The 19,367-nt window shown below is 44.0% G+C and overlaps 1 protein-coding gene across 1 annotated transcript in view; it reads left to right on the top strand.

The window, feature by feature from the left end:
* Nucleotides 1–19,367, top strand: part of LOC147747702 (potassium channel subfamily T member 2) — a 1,549,272-nt gene that overhangs the window by 1,514,677 nt on the left and 15,228 nt on the right. The window contains exon 27 of the mRNA XM_086926024.1: nucleotides 8,227–8,527. Within this exon, the coding sequence (XP_086782150.1) occupies nucleotides 8,227–8,527 (301 nt within the window). The remainder of the gene's footprint in view (nucleotides 1–8,226; nucleotides 8,528–19,367) is intronic.

Here is a 19,367-nt window from a genome sequence, read left to right as displayed (position 1 = left end):
TGGAATGTTGGTGACTCCTTTAGTAGTTTCACTCTGAGGGGGAGGGTATTAGCAACATAGGTCATGAGCCCCCCCTTTGGTCTGCCCATATTTCCCTGTACTGCTGGGGTGAAGAAAGTTTCATATCCCGCAAGATGTAATGGGATTGTGCACCAAGTTTCTTGTGGGCACAGTATCTGATGTTCCCTGGCTGTGTCGAGCCATAACCCCAGTGTTATTTTTGAGGACAAGCCTGCAATGTTCCAGTATGCAGTGGAGAAACTCAGGTTTGTGGAGTCTGCGGGGACGTGGGGTGTAACTAACAGGGTATTCGCAGTCTGAGTTTCTGGCAGTTGGTGTAATTGGACCTGTGGGGGGTTAGGAAGCTTTAAGAACTATGATTTGCTGGTGGTACGAGCCAGTGGTGATTCCGTCTGGAACTATGGGAGTTGTGTGGGTAACATTGTTAGAAGTGTTGGGGGAAACAGTTGACTTTTCCGGGAATAGGTTTTTATGGTTGCAGGGAATAAGCTCCAAGAGTACTCGCTGCTGGATAGGATTTGTTAGTTGTGGTGTGATAATGGTGTTTATATTCCTAGGTTCAACCCTGAGTGGTCAATCGACCATCTCCAGACAGTCGAAGCGGTTTTGCGTTGGAAAGCCCTGCCAGTCTTCGTAAGATTGGAGGGGCCTATCTTGCCAGTATTGCCTTCGCCAATCTCTCGGGGCATTTCTGCCTCCATGGTCGTAGGTATACTCCATCTGGTTCCATGGTTCTTTAGGGGTCTGGTGCCAGTTCCAGGGTGGGGTATGGCGGTGTTGTCTCGCTGGAGGGTAAAAGAAAGAAAGATGCCGAGCATCTTTTCCCCCCTTTTTTTCCAGCGAGGGCCAAGCGCAGATATAATCCACTGCGGAGGGGTCTCTGCAAGTTACTATAATGCAGTCTCCGCGGGTCGTTTTTGTTGTTTTGCCTACCCATACTACCCTGCGGGCTGTGGAAATCCCTCCCCGAGTGATGGGGTTCTAAAGGCCTGTTAATACTTAGCCATTGCATGACCTTGTTTTTAAGTGACCATGCAGTTTCAGGTGTATCGTCGGTTAGCTCTGGTACACCGGTAAGTACTATTGCGTCTGGTTGCTGGTGTTTTTTTGGGGATATTTTTGGGAGAAGGCTGGGGGACCGCTGATTTTGGTGGAGGAGGTGCTGGCTTTTTTATAGAGTGAAGTTTGCTAGGATTATTTGTCGCGAGTCCTGGAGTATCTAGGGTGGCCGGGCCTGTATTAGGTGTTTGTTGGTTCGGTACCACGGTGGTTTTACTCTGCTGTGGTCGGGGCGTTGTAATTTGTGGATTTTGGTTCGTAGTATTTTGTACTTGATTTTTTGGGGGTAGGATAGTCGGACTTGATCGTTTTGCTGCTTTAGGTGGTTATGGTTGAAAATGAGTTTTAGAAGACTGCGGGGCATTTCACTGGCCCTTTATTTCTATGCGTGTATTGGAGTCAAGAAGTGTTGCAGAAAGTATAGTCAGCTGGGCTTCCAGGTTTCTGATGTTGAGTTGGATAGGTTTCAAATACTGGAACAGGAGATCTTTTGTTGTGGTCAAAACTTGTGAGGTAACTTTGCATGTTCTGCAGAGGTTGTCAGTAGCCTCATTGGGGGTTGTTAAATGAGGGGAATTAGCTACAGGAGGGAGTAGTGTATTTTGTTGCAGGGATTGTGTTGTGAGGTTTAGGTGGTCTATAACATGACCTGAACAAGGAGCCATAGCTGCTGCATTATCAATGGGTTTTGTGCTGCCTTGTTTTGGGATTGCTTCTTCCCTTTCTCCTTGAAGGTGCAGATTTGAGTTTGTCTGGGATTCTTCCCGAGTTTGACAGGCCGCCAAATCAGGGGTTGCCTCAAGGTTGTCTAAAGTTAGTGATAGGTCAGACTCAGACTGTGTTACGGAAAGATCTACTATAGATGGGACTGTATTAATGTCGGGAGCAGACATGGTCACAGGAAGGGAACAATTTTGGGAGTTAAGGTGAATGGGGGAAGTGGCGGTTGCTATGGTACCTAGGGATGATCGTTTCGCATTCATGAGGTTCAGTGACACTCTCTTTTCGAGAAGGGAGATGCTCTGATTGATTACCTCGTGAGTTCGTGAGATGAATAAGTCAATGGGTCCGGTTATTTGTGCTACCTCCTGGGCGTTCTTGGATTTGGTCTTAGTAGTGCTCCTGGTTTTCGGCGGCATGATTGTGGTCTGCTGGCTGAGGTTTCTGGGATGAAAGGGGGGTGGCCCGGTCCGGTCTCTACCGGGCAACAACGGGCCCGCCCTTGGCTCGGGCTTCGCCCGGGCTGCGACCCGCGCGCGTCCCGCGCTGCGTGGTGTGCTCTCTCTTTAGTAGGTATTAGGTCAAAGGGGGCGTGGCACTGGGAGGGGGCGCGGCTCCCTCGGGAAGAGGACCAGCTGTTGGTGTTGCTTGCTGGTCCTCGCAGTCCCGGGGCCGCACCTCTCACCTCCTCTGCGGCTTCGCTCACACGCGTCTCCTCACGCTGATGACTGTAGAGCCTGGACAGGGCTTGAAAGCAAGTAAGCTGCTCCTGCAGCACCGGACAAAGTTCAAGGAAGCAAAAACCTCAATGCGAGCGGCCCCCGCGAAGCGGGGGCCGCGAGAGGTTATGAGCGCTGGCTGGGGGCGGGGCACTGGGAGGGGGCGCGGCTCCCTCGGGAAGAGGACCAGCTGTTGGTGTTGCTTGCTGGTCCTTGCAGTCCCGGGGCCGCACCTCTCACCTCCTCTGCGGCCTCGCTCACACGCGTCTCCTCACGCTGATGACTGTAGAGCCTGGACAGGGCTTGAAAGCAAGTAAGCTGCTCCTGCAGCACCGGACAAAGTTCAAGGAAGCAAAAGCCTCAATGCTTTAGATAGATTAACCACAAGATCATAAACAACAAAAATACACAATACTGTTACTGTGGTAGTTTCAGCTTAGTTTACTTCCTAGGATGTGACACTTTGCATCAATGTACCTTAGGATGCATTGCGCTTCCACAACAAGCAATGTCGCAGCGATGGGAATGTGGCAAAGTTCAGGTGCAAAGAAATAAAGACGTGAAGATCTTCCAGATGCGGCATGCTTTTCCGGGGATGCGAGAAGTTCTCGGTTCGATGCGTGGACTGCAGCGGCGACACCCTTGTTCAGAAGTGCGACGGCAACAGCTTCAGCTGAAACACTCTTCTCCCTCGTTTGCGTGAAGGTTCCGCACGATGAGACAGCTACAGTGCGACATCCTTGTTCAGAAATGCAATGGCAGCAGCTCCGACAGCGGCGCGCTTCTGGGGGGGATGCGAGGCAATTTCCTTGATGCGGTGCAAAGCGATAGTTCCAACGGCGACACCCTTGTTCAGAAGGGCGATGGCAGCAACAGCAACGGTGACACACTTCTTCCTTGTTGCGAGACCCTTCTCTCGATGTGGTGCAGTGCGACAACTCCAGCGGCGACACCCTTGTTCAGAAGTACGACGGCAGGCAGCAGCGACGGCGACACACTTCCTCTCCATTGCGAGACGCTTCTCTCGATCGGTGCTGTGCCACATCTCCAGCGGCGACACCCTTGTTCAGAAGTGCGAGGGCAGCAGCAGCGACGGCGACACACTTCGGCTTCGTTGAGTCGCGTTTCCAGCTCTTTGCGACGTGCAGTCCCTCAGAAGGCCCAAAACATCAGCAGGCACTTCCAAATGAACTCTCGGAAGCTGGGGGTTGAAGTCTGTTGTCCCTGATTCTTCAGCAGGAGGCAAGCTCTATTCAAAGCCCTTGGAGATCCTTCACAAGTTGAAAGCAAAATACACAAAGTTCCTTTCTCCTTCCTTTGGCAGTCAGGCAACCACTGCAGGCCAATCATCCAAGCAGCACTTCAGCTTAGGGATAGTCTTTCCTCAGTTTCTTTAGGTTCCTCTCCTCAGTAAAGGTTTCTTCTTGTAGTTCAAAAATGATCTAATTTCATGGGATCAGGGTCCCAATATTTATATCCCAGAATCCTTTGTTCTCTGAGGGGAGAGGGGCCTTTGCCCAGTCCAAACCAGTTCTGAAGCACTCTGTTTACCAGACTTCTCCTTTCCTTTCACAGTGCAGGGCAGACACATCAGACGCCCCACAGGAGGTGGAGCCAGCATTGTGGGAGGCAAGTACAGCCCTGAAGCACTTTGTTGACAGAACTCCTTCTCTTCTTTCAGTGTGCAGGGCAGAGACATCAGCCGCGTCCCAGGAGGTGGAGCCAGCATTGTGAAAGGCAGGCACAGCCCTATTCAAGGTTCAAGTGCAACTCCTCCCACCCATCTAGATGCAGATCTCTCTATTCACCACTGGGCTGACTCATCCTGTCTCTTGGAATCCCCCAGCCCTGTCACTCACAAACTCCAGACAAGGAATACACAACCTAGCAGAGGCAGGCTTGAAAGGTTAGGCAAGAAAATACCTACTTTCTAAAAGTGGTATTTTCAAACACAGAATATTAAAACCAACCTTATTAAAATATGTATTTTATTATTCTGAGTTCGGCCATACTAAACTTGAATTTCCACCATGTACTCTGAGTCAGTTAGGATTATAAAATGTAACAATTCTAACAGCCCATTCTGGCCTATGGAACACAGGTAGCCTTGCAATAGTGAAAAACAAAAATGGCTGTAATTCACTATTAGGACATGGCACACACATCAGGGCTTGTCCTACCTTATACCTACAATGTACCCTGCCCTTGGGCCTACCATAGGGGTGTCTGATATGAAGAAAATGGAAGGTTTAGGGACTGGCAAGTGGGTGCACTTGCCCAGTCAGCATGACAGTACCAGACTGCATGCAGGCTCTGCAATTGCAGACTTTGGACACATTTTATAAGTCTGCTTCTTTGGGTGGCACAACCAGTGCTGCAGGCCCACCAGCAGCATTTGGATTTACACGCCCTGGGCACACTCAGTGCATTAGACTAGGGTCTGACAAGTAAACCAAATAACTAAACCTTGAACCACTGATTAATACATCATTTTACAGTAGGGAGCACTCGCACTGTGGCACTGGACAGCAGTGGCACAGTGCCCAAAGCATCTAACACCAGCAAAAAAACATGAGGCAAAAGCAAAAATGGAAGGTAGACCCACGCCAATGGTGCCAGGTCTAACAAGTACTATGCCAAATTTGACCCACGCCAATGGTGCCAGGTCTAACAAGTACTATGCCAAATTTGTGGACAACTTCTCAAACAAATCTGTGGTTGCGCAGCCTCCTAAAAAAAAGTGAGATATGTGTGGAATAAATAATGTGAGATGAAGTTTGAGTTGATCAAGGAGATTGTGCGAGTTTGCCCTCTTAAACCTTTTGACATGAATGACTTGTATGTCATCTCCACCGATGGTAGTAATGTAGGGCTCAGTGCAGTGCTTATGCAAAAAATGGGAAATGGGCATGGGGAAACCATTACTTTCATTTCCAGAACTATGAAGGGAGCTGAAATCACATATTCAACAATAAAGAAAGAAGCGTTGGCTTTGTGGTGGGGTAGTACGACATTTTAAAAACATTTTGTGGGGGTATGAATTTGTTTAAAAGGACAGATTACAAATCGTTGGTAAATCTTTTCACCACAAAAGGGGGTGTAAGAGCAAACCAGCATATTGCCAGATGGGAATATAGATTGTAAGAATTTCACTACGATTTGGAATATGTGGCAGAGCCCATGAATTATGTGGCTGATGTGCTGTCTAGATTGCAACTGGAGTAGAGTGAATGCAAAACACTGAATGATCTTGAGATGGTGCGTGCTGTGAGTTCACTTGATGACACTATGAAGGGAGCTTTATTTGAGCATGAACGGTTGGAGGCAGTGTCAGACGACAATGAACTTCAGGATGTGGCAATTGTTGTTGCCAATGGCTAGCCCAATAACAAAGATACCCCTGCAAATATGATTCCCTACAGGAGGGAGGGAGAAGAACTGCCCACTATTGGGGGCATTATGCACAGGGCTGGAGAGTTGGTCGTCCTGGAATGCCTGAGCAGAAGAGTCGTGGATTTGGCCCATTAAGGTCTTCTTGGGATTAACACTATGAAGTGTAGTGTAAGAAAGGATTTATGGTGGCCTGGGGTGGACAACTCTATTGTACATTATGTCTGTGAATGTTACATGTGTGTCCTTAGTAACAAATCACTTTTGACATGACCCTCCCCTGTCAACCCTGTCATAAATAAAAATGGACCATGTTGTGAAGTGGCATTTGATGTTTCTGGACCTTTTGGAGTTAAAGGTAGCACACCCAAGTATGCGTTATTTTTGAAAGACTACACAACTAAACGGCCCAAAGTAAAATTTGTAGCAACATAAATTCTGATGCGGTTATTAAAGTATTCAGGGAAGTATTGATGAGAGAAGGATTCCCTGAAGAATTAGTGACTGATAATGGCACTCAAGTTGGATCTATAGAAATTAAACATTTTGGGGAAAATCAGGCATAAAGCACATTCTAACTTCCTTATACCATCCCCACAGTAATGGTTTGGTCAAGCGAGTGGACCAGGTCATCAAAAAACAATTACGGCTTGTACTTATCAATAGGTTCCATTGGAAGGAAGCAATTGATGATACATTATAATCCATGGGAAAAACCTCTCATATAAGTACAGGGGTATCCCCTTTTACATCACTGAGAGGAAGGATTAAAGGATTGCAGGATCTAAATTAAACAAAGAATGGATGTCCAGCAAAACCATTGATTCTGTAAAAATGGCAGTGGTGGTGGAAGTAAGAACTTTGGCACAGAAGAAATACAGTACTGTGGATGATTGACACAGAGCCTTTGCAATTCAGATTGGAGACTGGGTGAGACTCAAGAGACCTGCTTTTGTTCGCAAGGGTTTGTTACGTTGCTGCACCTATTCATGTGAAAGAAGTGAAAGAGTAGACAGTAGTGTTAGAAAATGGTAAAAAGTGATACAAATGTTTTGTCTCAGTGGTGCCAGACTCCAAATCCAAAAACTGACTCTGAGTTTAACAACCGGTGTTCCAATAAGAAGGTATCTAGTAGAGTAAGATCGAGTCCAGTGAAGTTTAAGGAATATGCCATGTATTAACTAGAATCTTGTGTTGAGTTCTACAAACCTATCTACATGTATTTTGTATTTCCTTTCTGTGTATCCTTTAATTCATGTGGTTTTCCATCATGTTAATGACTCTTTATATTGTTATTTTTAATATTTCATTTTGTGAAGGAAGGGGGGTGTGCCGGAACATGTGATTGGCCGGGAGCGGCTCACAATAGTGGGATTTGTAGGTTCTGAGAGTTCCCTGCATGGAACTTGCTATGGGTTCTACCTGGGGTTCTGTTGACAGTTGCTGCGAGGCACTGGAGCTGACAGGTGAATAAAGTGCTAGCTCTTACTACTGAGTCTGAAGCTTCCTTTCAAATACGCATATTCTCTTCCACCCAAATAAATTACTATTCTTCCTCTAGATCACATTCTGCTTGCTTTCATGCTTTTTGAAAGGATCTATTTATTTTTTATTTGATTTTCCTTCACTGCCCTCTCCCATAGGTCATTATACGTTCTCTTCCTTCCTCTCCAACTGACATTTTATGCTGCAGTCACTCATTATGCATAAAGAGATTATATGTGTTCACGCCATTGTACATCTGGGTTTAGTCAATGGTGAGAGTGATCAGATAGGTCTAGAGAGATGTAAGCCACCTTTATTCTGTTGAGTTCCTCCAACATTATAGCTACAGAGACAGGCACATATATATTTGAAAGTAGTGAGTAGCACAAGTCAACTGTTGGACCCTACTCAAAATCCATCATGAAGACTGGGATGGTATAGTGTCCTGTGTTCTGAGGTCTGCTACATTGTAACCATACCTCTGAGTGGGATAGGTGAAGGCTGATGAATGCAAGTATGGGTGGATGCTTGGTATGGCTCAATCATGAGATAGCAGTCCAGTTTCTGTTGTATTCAGCAGTTTTTATCCTGTTCATCTTGTGTCAAGGTTGGTACTCAGAGCGGTGATGAGAAGCAAGGGCATTTCCTTTAATGTTCTTGCTGGACATATTCCAGTCACTTATAAATAATAATTCACTTGCAGATTCCATGAGGCTACTACTTGGTGTTTGGCCTCAGGAACAGAGAGAATGTGTATAGATATGTTCACATTTCATAGCATGTATAGCAAGTACAATCCTTAATCACTAATTACTTCATTTTTTATTTCTAGTCTCAAATTTCCATCAGTGTAGATGAATGGGAAGATACCAAAGAAACCAAAGAACAGCCTGGCTGTCGAAACAATCATCGGAACTCAACTTCCAGTGACCAATCGGATCACCCGCTACTGAGGAGGAAGAGCATGCAGTGGGCACGACGACTTAGTAGGAAGATGCCAAAGCACATGAGTAAAACAGCAGAACGGATAAGCCAGCAGCGAATGAATGTGTGCAGGAGATCAGAGAGGCAAGAGCTATCAGAGCTTGTCAAAAATAGAATGAAACACTTAGGCCTTTCGACAACTGGATATGGTATGTTTTTATGGCATTCAAGATTTAAAATGGGTAAAGTAAACTGTAAAAATGAATCATATTTTAAAGTAAAATTATGTTTTTAAAGACAGTGCTGAATATTCTCTTTATCAGAAGAGATTCTCTTGTCATAGATCTCTATCACAATATTCAGGATGCAACATTTATAAGGGAATTAATTAAATATCGGGAATCTATGCTTTTATGTATTTGCTGTCTCGCTAATTTAATCAAATCATAAAGAAAGCATTTGTTGCAAGGCTCCTAATCATACACAGAACTGTGTACAGAGACCGAGGGCAGTAGTGAATTGTGGTGTACCGGAAACTCATCTCAGTACCTAGAAAAACCCCAACCAGCTAGCATCAGTGTCCCATTAGCTCTTCGTCCTACAGCAAAGTAACCAATGATTAGACAACCTAGAACATGCGACTTAGGACAATCTTAGGAATGGCGGGAAGTGAGAACACTCTTTTGTTATACTCTTATACCAGTCCACAACAGGAGTAAATAGGAGACATAGTAAGGTTAAAATGTTTATTTGAACAACTTCATCTCATATGCAGTATCTTAGCCAACATAAGCAGACATATGATTAAAAATAATATGGTCAGCATGGTTACAACTCCATAAAATACAAAAGGAGAAATCATATTACAATGATGGTGCAAACAGATCATATAGCTCCTAGTTTTAGCACCCTCCCTATATAGGAACTATGTATTATAAACTAAAGAAGGTTTCTTAGGCTTGGTTTGGGGGACTCCATTACCTTTCCGCTCAGTAAGAGTAAATTACATCTGGATCAGCAAGGCTCTCAGCATCCCTGGAAAAGGAGTCTTCCAAGTGTCTGAAATCATGGCAAGTGTACAATGATAAAGGCGCCAGAATCTTACCCTGCTCATTGCTGCCAAAATGTTGTGTCTAGAATGCGTTACACGGACATGCCAATAAATAGCTCATATGTTATGATAATGTTGATGGCTCAGCACTCACTGTTCCGACTAGGGGCACAATGTATGTCTAGAGATGTCGAAAAACAAACCTATTCTCATGTGCAGACCTTCGTGAAGGCTAACGTACAAAAACAACTATGCAGTGTTGTGTGCAAAAGGAGCAAAAGGTAAAATGGCGTTTAAACTTCTAATAAGCCATGCTAACATATCATGCACGCAAAGGTAGGCCCTAAAACATACTAAACCCTCCCTTGTTCGGGGATCGCACAATAAAGGGGCAAGCTTCCTAGAATGCAGAGTTCAAGTTCGAATGAGACCGAACCAAGTTCAGGAATTTGCCAAACTTGAGATTTGGCAGTGAATATCCAAATTAAAAAGTAACCAAATCAGTGAAACCAATCACAGGTGGTCATGGTATGAAAAAAGACCTAAAAATTCTAAAAAAAAACATTAAGGCTATTAGAAAAAAAATATTCACGAGTACAGTACGTATTTATGAAGCAGAAAAAAAATTCACACCTCAATCCAACAACATATAAGCACCATAAGTTGCAACTGCCTCCAATAGGAAGTCGTTATCATCATCCATGAACATTTTAGCCATCCAATTAAGTAATGGGAATGAACATTCATGTTCTTCGATTGCCGGAGCCTCTAGCACCATCAGAGGACAACTCGGGCTTACTTCAAGATAACTGCTCGCCAGAAAGTCATTGGCCGCAGTCCAAATGTTCCAATTGTCTAGAACCCCATGAGCCGCTGCACAGGCCATAATCCTGGCACTAGAACAATCTATTTCATGAGCAACTAAGGGACTCATTAGTAGATTAAAATCCAGGTCAGGAGACAACATATTGCAGAGACACAAATACAGGGCCCATTCAAATCCACAATTCAGGCAATGGAATACAGGCTGCACGCCAGTGAAGAACAAGAACCGGAAAGATAAACCATACGCCCCACACAGAGTCGCCAGAGGCAGCGATCCATAGTATTCTAGCATCCAGTTACGAAGCTGGAGCAGCCTGGGCAGGTTGTCGTGGGGCACAGACTGTGCATCCATTTTGGAGTAAACAAATTAACAGCAGTATTTTCACGCCTAAAGCAAGAAGTAATGGGAAACCGCCGAAGACACTCGAAAAAATCGAATGAAAAAATGCAGGGATCACACCAAATATAGTTTGGAATGAGGTCACAGGCCGGAACTTACTAATTTAAAAAAGTGTGCCAGGCCCCTGGTCGACGAGGCATTAAAGATTGTGTGAATCAAAGCACTGAAATGCAGAGGCAGGTCTGTGTTCAACAAGGCATTTACATCAGTACGAGTATTTGCAACGTGAAGGATGAATGTCTCACATGCAGATGTAAAGGGGACTTCCTTCTGGGACAAAAGAGCTCTTATTCGACTCATCTTGTTGAACTCTGCTCTCAAGGTCGGGATAGAAGGCCAGATGGAAACATCGAGCCTCCCATGTGGAGGAGGAAATAAGACATTATTACAGCAAACTACACGCTGGGAAACCGTAACGATATAAGGAATACCAGCAAGCATACCACAGCAATCTTCATTATTTAATAACAAATAACTACTGTTTGCAAGCAATGCGAAAGTCGGTGTAATAGCCGGGGCTGGAGTGCCTTTTAAAACACAGGCAAGGTTTGGTGCAAGTACATTACAAGAACTGTGCAATTGCAGATTTCTACAGACTAAAGAGTGATCTGGTGTGGTTGTGCAATCTTCACCTTTCAAATAAACTTCCTTTCCTTCCCTCAAACACCTGTATTTGAACGGGAGATTCCAAACTACATGAAGATAAGCATTACCTAAAGGTTCATATCAACCTATTGCATAATGTTTCATGCAGGACTCAAATTTGAAAAGGGGAAAAGGTAGAGTTATTAACTCATGATGAGCCAAACTGCCGAATTCGACTCGGCCACTGAAAAAGGTAACGGTTCCAATTTTTCAATATGCAACAGTGAAAACGTGGCATCTTTCACCGACATAAATTGTTGTTTAATGGTCAAAATAAAAGGCAGAAATAACAAACTTGTGTTCTTGTAATCGCATGGCACAATGCCATTTTTCAACATTTGAAGAGTCCCCGCAAACTGCATAACAGAACGCAATTGATTTTGCCCTTGATACAGTATGGCAACATCTTCTTGCACGATATTAACCACAGATGATACAATATTGTCTAATGTGTGAATTCGGGAAGAAAGGGTGTTAATGCTATTATCTACAATGCCAAGCACTTTTTCTAAATCAGCCTGATCTATAGCTCTTAGCCTAGAAGCAGCTTCAATTTGGGGCAGTTTCCAAACCTAGTTGTAAGCAGCATATATCCATGTTTTCGATATGCCTGCTGCAGGACCTTTAATAAAATCATTTAAGTCAACGTTGTCAGTAAGTTTGGATAACTGTAGCTTAACAGATGCAGAGGATGAAAGTCTGAGCCAACTCTGGCATAATTTACCTACAGATTAGGTGGTGACTGAATGCTGAGTCTGAAAACGGGGATCAACTCTAACCTCTGTATAGCCAGGGTCAGACCCAGAAAACGGAGCTGGCAGGAATCTGCACTTTTTTGCCATAGCTACCAGCCTTCTGGATTAATGCTGGAAACATTAAAAGAGGAATTTCTCAACAGAGCATGTAATTCACTTAGGGAAGAACTGGTGTAATTATTACAATGGGGAAATTCACCCAAATCAGGAAATGAAGGAGTATTTAATTTTTTAGAAGTAGCCAACCCAAAGCAGGTGGTTTGTGAAATTGTGGCATTCAGAAACAACATATGGTTCGGGATGAGACATGCACGAAGCAAAGCCTCAGTGCCTTGCACTTGCTAACTTTTAGGACTCCAAACGGATTTAAGTTCAATGGTATCTTTCCCCAGTTCATAGCCCCCAAACAGCCAACTGGTTAATAAAGGACTTCAAATACAATAATTTAGTGTGGGTAAGTCTAACCTTGGAAGAGGACTTCTCAGTCATCTTAAAATAAAATGCATTAGGATTTGATTGATCAAAATCAGTAAAGTAAGTGGTGCCTTCCACAGGTGCGGGACAGTGTTCCTACTGTGTGTAGTTAACCACATTTCTAAATGAATTTGTTTTATGCAGAAAGTGATTGCAATAATGCTGGTAAAAGTACAAATCACCATAATTTGCAGATTCCAAATATAAATCTTCAGCATCGAAAGCAGCATAGTATTTCAAATCCGAAAATAAAGCCTCTACGGCCTTGATGTCCCAACCATCAGAGCAAATATTTTGTTTAACCACATCTCCCATAGAATCATGGAGTACATTGGGAACATTAATAACCTCTGTTGGCCCATGTTTCTGGAACTTTACAGCATCCCATACAATCCTATCTAAAACGGGCCAAGCAGTTATATTCACAAAAGTCTGGTCCCTCTTCATGTTGTGCGAAGAGGAGTGGGGAGCCAAAGTTCCATCAATCAGTCTAATTAAAGTTCTTTCTTGAACGTAGTGTCCATTTATAAAACTAAAAAATACACCACAAATCCGATGGACATGGATAAAAAAATGGCAAAAAGTACCAGGCAAATGTAAGTCCAAGGGGGAATCCAACATTTTTTTTTAAACCAGGTAGCAAAAATCTGAACTTTTGAAGGGGACTTAGATGTGGATGAGCCAGTGTCAAAGGAAAAACGGGACTGATTAGCCACATGGGTCTCCAAATCAGGCATAGACAAGTCAGTGGGGTAAGTATATTCAGTGTCATTAAGAGGATCACCAGCAGGTAGATTCAATAAAGGATTCGTAAGTAGACTCATTTCAATGACAACATCAGACCCGATGGCAGGATCCGGGGCCAAAACAGAGTGTCCCACCATTGCTGGACACGAAACCGCAGGCATCATGCTATAAAGAATCAGCCACCCTGTGTGTTTTGACATTGTCAATGGAGATGTACCTGTTCCCCTTTCGCCCAGGAAGAGAAGGTAAAATGATTGTTCTTGTACCCTGCGTGCCAAGCACGGCAACTGGAGCTCGATAGGAAGGACCGAATTCTTTCTTGTTGTCGATCTTCTCTCAGACCAGTTCTGCAACTTGGGGTAGCCAGCTGTCTTCTGGAATCTTCAGCGCAGCATCAGATGTGGAAGGCAAGTGTTCCTTTGCCAGACTGTCTCTGGTTTTTGTAGGTTCTTCCAAACATTAGAATGTTCACTGACGTCAAAGGATGCGGCGGCCGCCGCCATGTCTCGAGCACCAAGGTCCGGGACAAACATTTTGATGCCAAAGAGCATTTCGTATGTGGTCCGCCCACCCAGAGACCTTCAAGGGAGATTATTTAGTGCACGTTGAAGGCTATTGAGGTGGGTTAGCCAGTCCCTGCCAGCACCTAATACCTTCACTGCCAAAGATTGCTTTAAGTCACGGTTCATCCCCTCCACAGCACTATTACTCTCAGGACGGTATGGAGACAAAAATTTGATCTGGACCACCAATGAAGCCATGGCATCCTTGTACGCCTTAGAGGCGAACGCTGGACCCTGGTCCGAATGGCAGATACCACACGCAAAAATTCCCACAAATGCACGCAAATCCCTTACGACAGTTCTAGAATCAGCACTCCTTTGAGGCCACACCCAGTCAAAGAGTGTGCAAGAGGCAACTGCTACTAAGATGTTTTTATACGCAGTATCAGAGGAGAAAGGACCGCATTGATCTAAATAAAAACACGCAAATGGACTATTAGATATGTTATACTCAGTTTGGGGTGGGCGTGCAGCAGAAGGTTTAATTTGCTAACAAATGCCACATTGAAGGACATATTCATGTGTTTGTTTGTACAAACCCCGCCACCAATATCGTTGCTGGAGAAGAGATACAGTAGCTGACACGCCGGCATGCGATGAAGCCATCCCAGCGTGGGCTGCTGTAATCAAAATCTGTCTGCGGTCTGTGTTGGGAATCAACATATCACCAACATTGTTAATTCCCACATAATGATCTTTATCAGGATTTAAATGATAAGAGTGCTTAGAAGGGAAACCCCTAGGGTAAATACCTCCCTTCTCTGTTGCAGCAATAGCTGCCAAGATGTCATCATCAATCTTACTTTTGGAACGTGTGACCGCTGCTACTGCATATGTTACAACTGCTGTCTTCGCAGCCTCGTCCGCGAGACAGTTGCCAACAGCGCAAACTCCAACACGCTGGTGACCCAGAGTATGAATTACAAAGACAAGTGGAAACCGATCTTTAAGCTCAGCCACTCAAACCCAGATCATTTTATGTTTTATTGTGCGCCCCTTGGAGTCACGATAATTATTTTGAGTCCAAAAGGGTAGATTGTCATTGTATGACTGAATGCAGTAGTAAGAGTCACTCACAATAAGAGTAGTCAAACTGGGGTCGACGTACTCTAATGCAAGCATCAAAGCATGGAGCAATGCCAATTGGGCGGTACAGTCCCCTAATGTCTGTGTATGCAAGACATCGGACTTGAATTCACCATTCACTATAGTACCAACCACAATTGCGCAGGCCAAAGAATATGCCTGCTTTGAACCCGTAGCCGCTTGCGCTCCTACGTCAGTGTAAATGATACAACAGAAATCCTCAAGTGGGCGCATAGTCAGAGGAGCAGGATGAACAAATTCATACTGCAAGTACTCTTGAGTCAGCAGTAAGGAATCAAAAAATAGCGTGGAATCCGGGGATGTCAAGGATGTGGCCCATTGTATCCACTGAGGGTGCAAAGCTTTGGAATTTGGTACACTGGCTTTCGTCACTGCCTCCAAGGCAGGATATGGAGTAACAACCAAAATGCGCTTTCCCCGTGACAGTGCACGTACCTTAAGAACCGCCATTTGCACTGCTGTCAAGACTTTTTCCACAGTGGAAAACCGCAACTCAGCCGAAGAGTACAATTGTGACTTGTAAGCGATAGGGACTCTGTTACCCTCATTAAAAGTGAGGTACATGAAACCCACCGCCCCTGGATCAATTCTTATCACCAGGTTGGTGTGGTTATCACAAGTCGACAAGAATTAAAATTCTAGAAGATCAGCCTGCAAAGATTGCAAGATGGCTGAATGTTCTGGCAGCCAGCACGATTTGGAAAAAGTAGGTTGTATCAACGTGTAAAACGGCTTGACACACTGGGCATATTCTGGAATGTAGGTACGTTCGAAATTCAAAAAGCTCAGTAAAGTTTGTAACTTTTTCAGTGTTGGGGAGATTGCAAAAGTGTGCATTTCTACATGAAGTGAAGAGCTAAACCTCGTCCTTCATTGTTGAATTTGTAGCCCAGGAACAACACTGTGTACTCTGCAATGTGTGATTTAACAAAGTTACATTTATAGCATATGTCCGCAAAACTGCAAACTATGCGGTCAACATGGCACAGATGCGGCCATAATTCGTCGTCTGTAGGATAAATGTCATGCACATACAAACATGCATCTGCTTCGAGTCTCTCCGGGAGAGAGACAATGCGGGTGGCAAATACGCCTGGACTATTCTTGTAGCCCATAGCCAAATGGAGGAATTTGCACTGTTTGCCATACTGGTAAAAGCTGTCCATTGACTACTAAAAGGGAACAGATTGTGGGCAAAAAAAAACATTGGATATGTCAATTGTGGTTTTGAACCTTTTGCGCACAAGACTATCCACAAGAGCAGAACTGTGACGTCAATGTGAATTTAAGTGGCGGTATTCCAATACCAAATGGTAAGAGCCATCTGGCTTGGTCACAAAAAAAGTGGGTTATTCATCGGAGACACAGACGATTCCATTACACCTTGATATTCCAATTGTTCAAGGATTTCAGCAACGGAAGCTTTCGCTTCTCGCCGCATGGGGTACTGGGTGGGAGGCTGTGGCCTTGACCGCAAAGGAATCTCATGTTGAGGGGAAAGTTTGTCTCCACAATGAGTACGGTACAACGCCGGCGCAAGCGCCCTAGCCCAATCTTCTGCAAACTGCAGAGCCTGCTCCTTCGCACTGTGTGCGCAAAAGCGGGGAGGATCACCTCCTCCCCTTGCGGAGCAGCTAAGACAAAGGGAGAGGGCCCGTTGACCTCCGCCAACAAAATATCATAGGTAGTAGTCAGATTTTCCCAAAATACCCCTTTTATGGTATGTTCTATGTCACCTTCACTTATGAGGACAATTTCTTAAAGTCCTGCAAGGGGAGCCACTCTCGTATCAGCCGTCTCAACTACAATGAAAGTGTCAGTCGCTGTCACCTTCAGTAGTGGACGCAACTCCTCTCGAATGATGGTAATCTCCACCGCGCTGTCCAGCAGCGTCAGCGCCCATGTCAGATTCCGAAGCTGCATTCTCACTATCTGTGGCATATCTCTCTGTTACTGCAGCAACGTACTTCTCTTGAAACGGGGGCCTTTGACGCAGTGTCTCGTCCTGCTTGCCTTTTCCGTCAGCCTTGCATGGCTGCTCTCGGCTCTGTTGGGCACCTTGTCCTCTGCCACCACCTCCTCCACCAGTGGTTGTTACCGATGTTTCCTGCAAAAAGCGAGGAGAACATTGTTCAGGTACCTGAAATCTATCAGGGGACTTAATAGTACTGCGGTCGCGCAACTCATATGTACGATCAGTAGAGGCAGGTGTAGGAGAAGCAGGACGGGACCCCTGTTTCTGTTGCTGATTCCCCTGACAACCTACAACATGCGACTTAGGACCATCTCAGGAATGGTGGGAAGTGAGAACACTCTTTTGTTATACTCTCATACCAGTCCACAACAGAAGTAAATAGGAGACACGGTAAGGTTAAAATGTTTATTTTAACAACGTGATCTCATGTGCAGTATCTTAGCCAACGTAAGCCGACATATGATAAAAAAGAATATGGTCAGCATGGTTACAACTCCATAAAATACAAAAAGAGATATCATATTACAATGATGGTGCAAACAGATCATATAGCGCCTAGTTTTAACACCCTCTCTATATAGGAACTATTTCTAATAAACTAAAGAAGGTCTCTAGGGCTTGGTTTGGGGGATCCCATTACCTTTCCGCTCAGTAAGAGTAAATTACATCTGGATCAGCAAGGCTCTCTGCATCCCTGGAAATGGAATCTTCCAAGTGTCTGAAATCATGGCAAGTGTACAGTGATAAAGGTACCAGAATCTTACCCAGCTCACAGCTGCCAAAATGTTGTGTCTAGAATGCGTTACACGGACACGCCGATAAACAGCTCATATGTTATGATAACCTTGACGGCTCAGCACTCACTGTTCAGACTAGGGGCACAATGTATTTCTAGAGATATCGGAAAAAAAAATATTCTCATGTGCAGACCGTCGTGAAGGCTAATGTACAAAAACAACTATGTAGTGTTGTGTGCAAAAGCAGCTAAAGGTAAAATGGCGTTTAAACTTCTAATAAGCCATGCTAACATAACATGCACGCAAAGGTAGTCCCTAAACCATACTACACATTTGTTTATTATCTTTGGGTATTTAGTTTCCATTTGTTGCTTTTTAGCACCTATATCTGCTGTCTTGTTGCAGTGTTGTTGTTTGATTTAGATATTTTGTTGTGCTGTATCTTTTATAATGTGTTTTTGTTTTTCTACTTTATAGCTTTGTTGTGTTGCTATCTGTTCTGGTTTTTGGTTGTTGTTAAGTAGTATTATTGTATGGTATTGCTGTGCTCTTGTGATGTTATGTGATATTGTGCTGTGTCCTGCTGTTTGTTCCATTTTGATGCTTGCATTTAGTGTAATTGTGTTGGGGTGTGATCTTGCTCAGATCTGTTGTGTGCTTTTTTTGTTTTGTTGTTATTTTGCTGTACTGTTATGCTCTTGTACTGCTTTGTTCTATACGCCTGAGTGAAATTTTAATTACGCCAGAGTAATCAAAGTCATTTTGGTAACTACGTATTATTGTTGTGGTGCAAAATTACAGAAATTGCATCAGCATGACTAGTTAAAAGTAATCTGGTAAACAAATTCCACCTCAGGAGCGCAGGAACACCGAACTAAGAGCAAGAAAATGGCTACTAGCTACTGCTGTTTGTATCTTGTAGCATTTAGTGCTATTTTCGTATTGCAAAATGTGTCCATGGTCCCAGTTTGGAGACTAGGATGCATTTTGCATTAAGAAAATAACATTTAAATGCTAGATTACTCTTCACAAATGTTTAAATAATTACATGTAATGGTGCTGATTACGAGAAATTACGCTAGACAAAATTACAACTGTTATCCCACCCCTAATGTTGTGCTGTTGTGTTTGGGGTGTTCTGTTGTGGTGTGTTGTTTAGCTATGCTGTTAGGTAGTATTGTTACGACAAATCTTTGTGGTGAGGTACTGTTCAATTGTGTTTTTCTGTGACATTGCATTGTGTGATGTTGTGCTGTTTTAGAGTTATGTTATAGTAATATGCTGCTGTGATAATTGTCTGTTGTACTGGAGTTATGTTGGTTTGCTGTTGGTGTTGTTTGGGTACCAGAGCTAATTGATGACCTTACTCCCAAATTCCCAAAAAGTTGTCTATGTCCCTATGGATATACATCGGCACCATAAAACATACTATTCTGAGCAAGTGTACAATTAAAGGCTCAGGTCTTTATCACTTCAGGACACAGATCAAATCCCATGTTCCTTCCATAGTATAACTGCATCTTATGGATTTTCTGTACCTAGATCATGTGCCATATCATCACTGTTTTACACTGTGACCCTAAGTGATGAGATTCTGCCCTCAGTCTTTTTAAGTTATCATGGGTCTGATGTACCAAGATTACATTAGACAAAAGTGTTCACAAATTGGGCTTTTTTCAAATGTAATCTTATTTTCCGAACTGTGTAATTTTGCGACCCGACCTACGTACAAGTAGTCAGTTCACAAAATACTGAATCATGGGGGAGTCG

The sequence above is a fragment of the Lissotriton vulgaris genome, chromosome 1_1 (assembly GCF_964263255.1).
Source record: "Lissotriton vulgaris chromosome 1_1, aLisVul1.2, whole genome shotgun sequence".
Taxonomy (NCBI): Eukaryota; Metazoa; Chordata; class Amphibia; order Caudata; family Salamandridae; genus Lissotriton; species Lissotriton vulgaris.
Note: the sequence above shows the minus strand (reverse complement) of the source record. Positions and strands in the feature narration are given on the sequence as shown.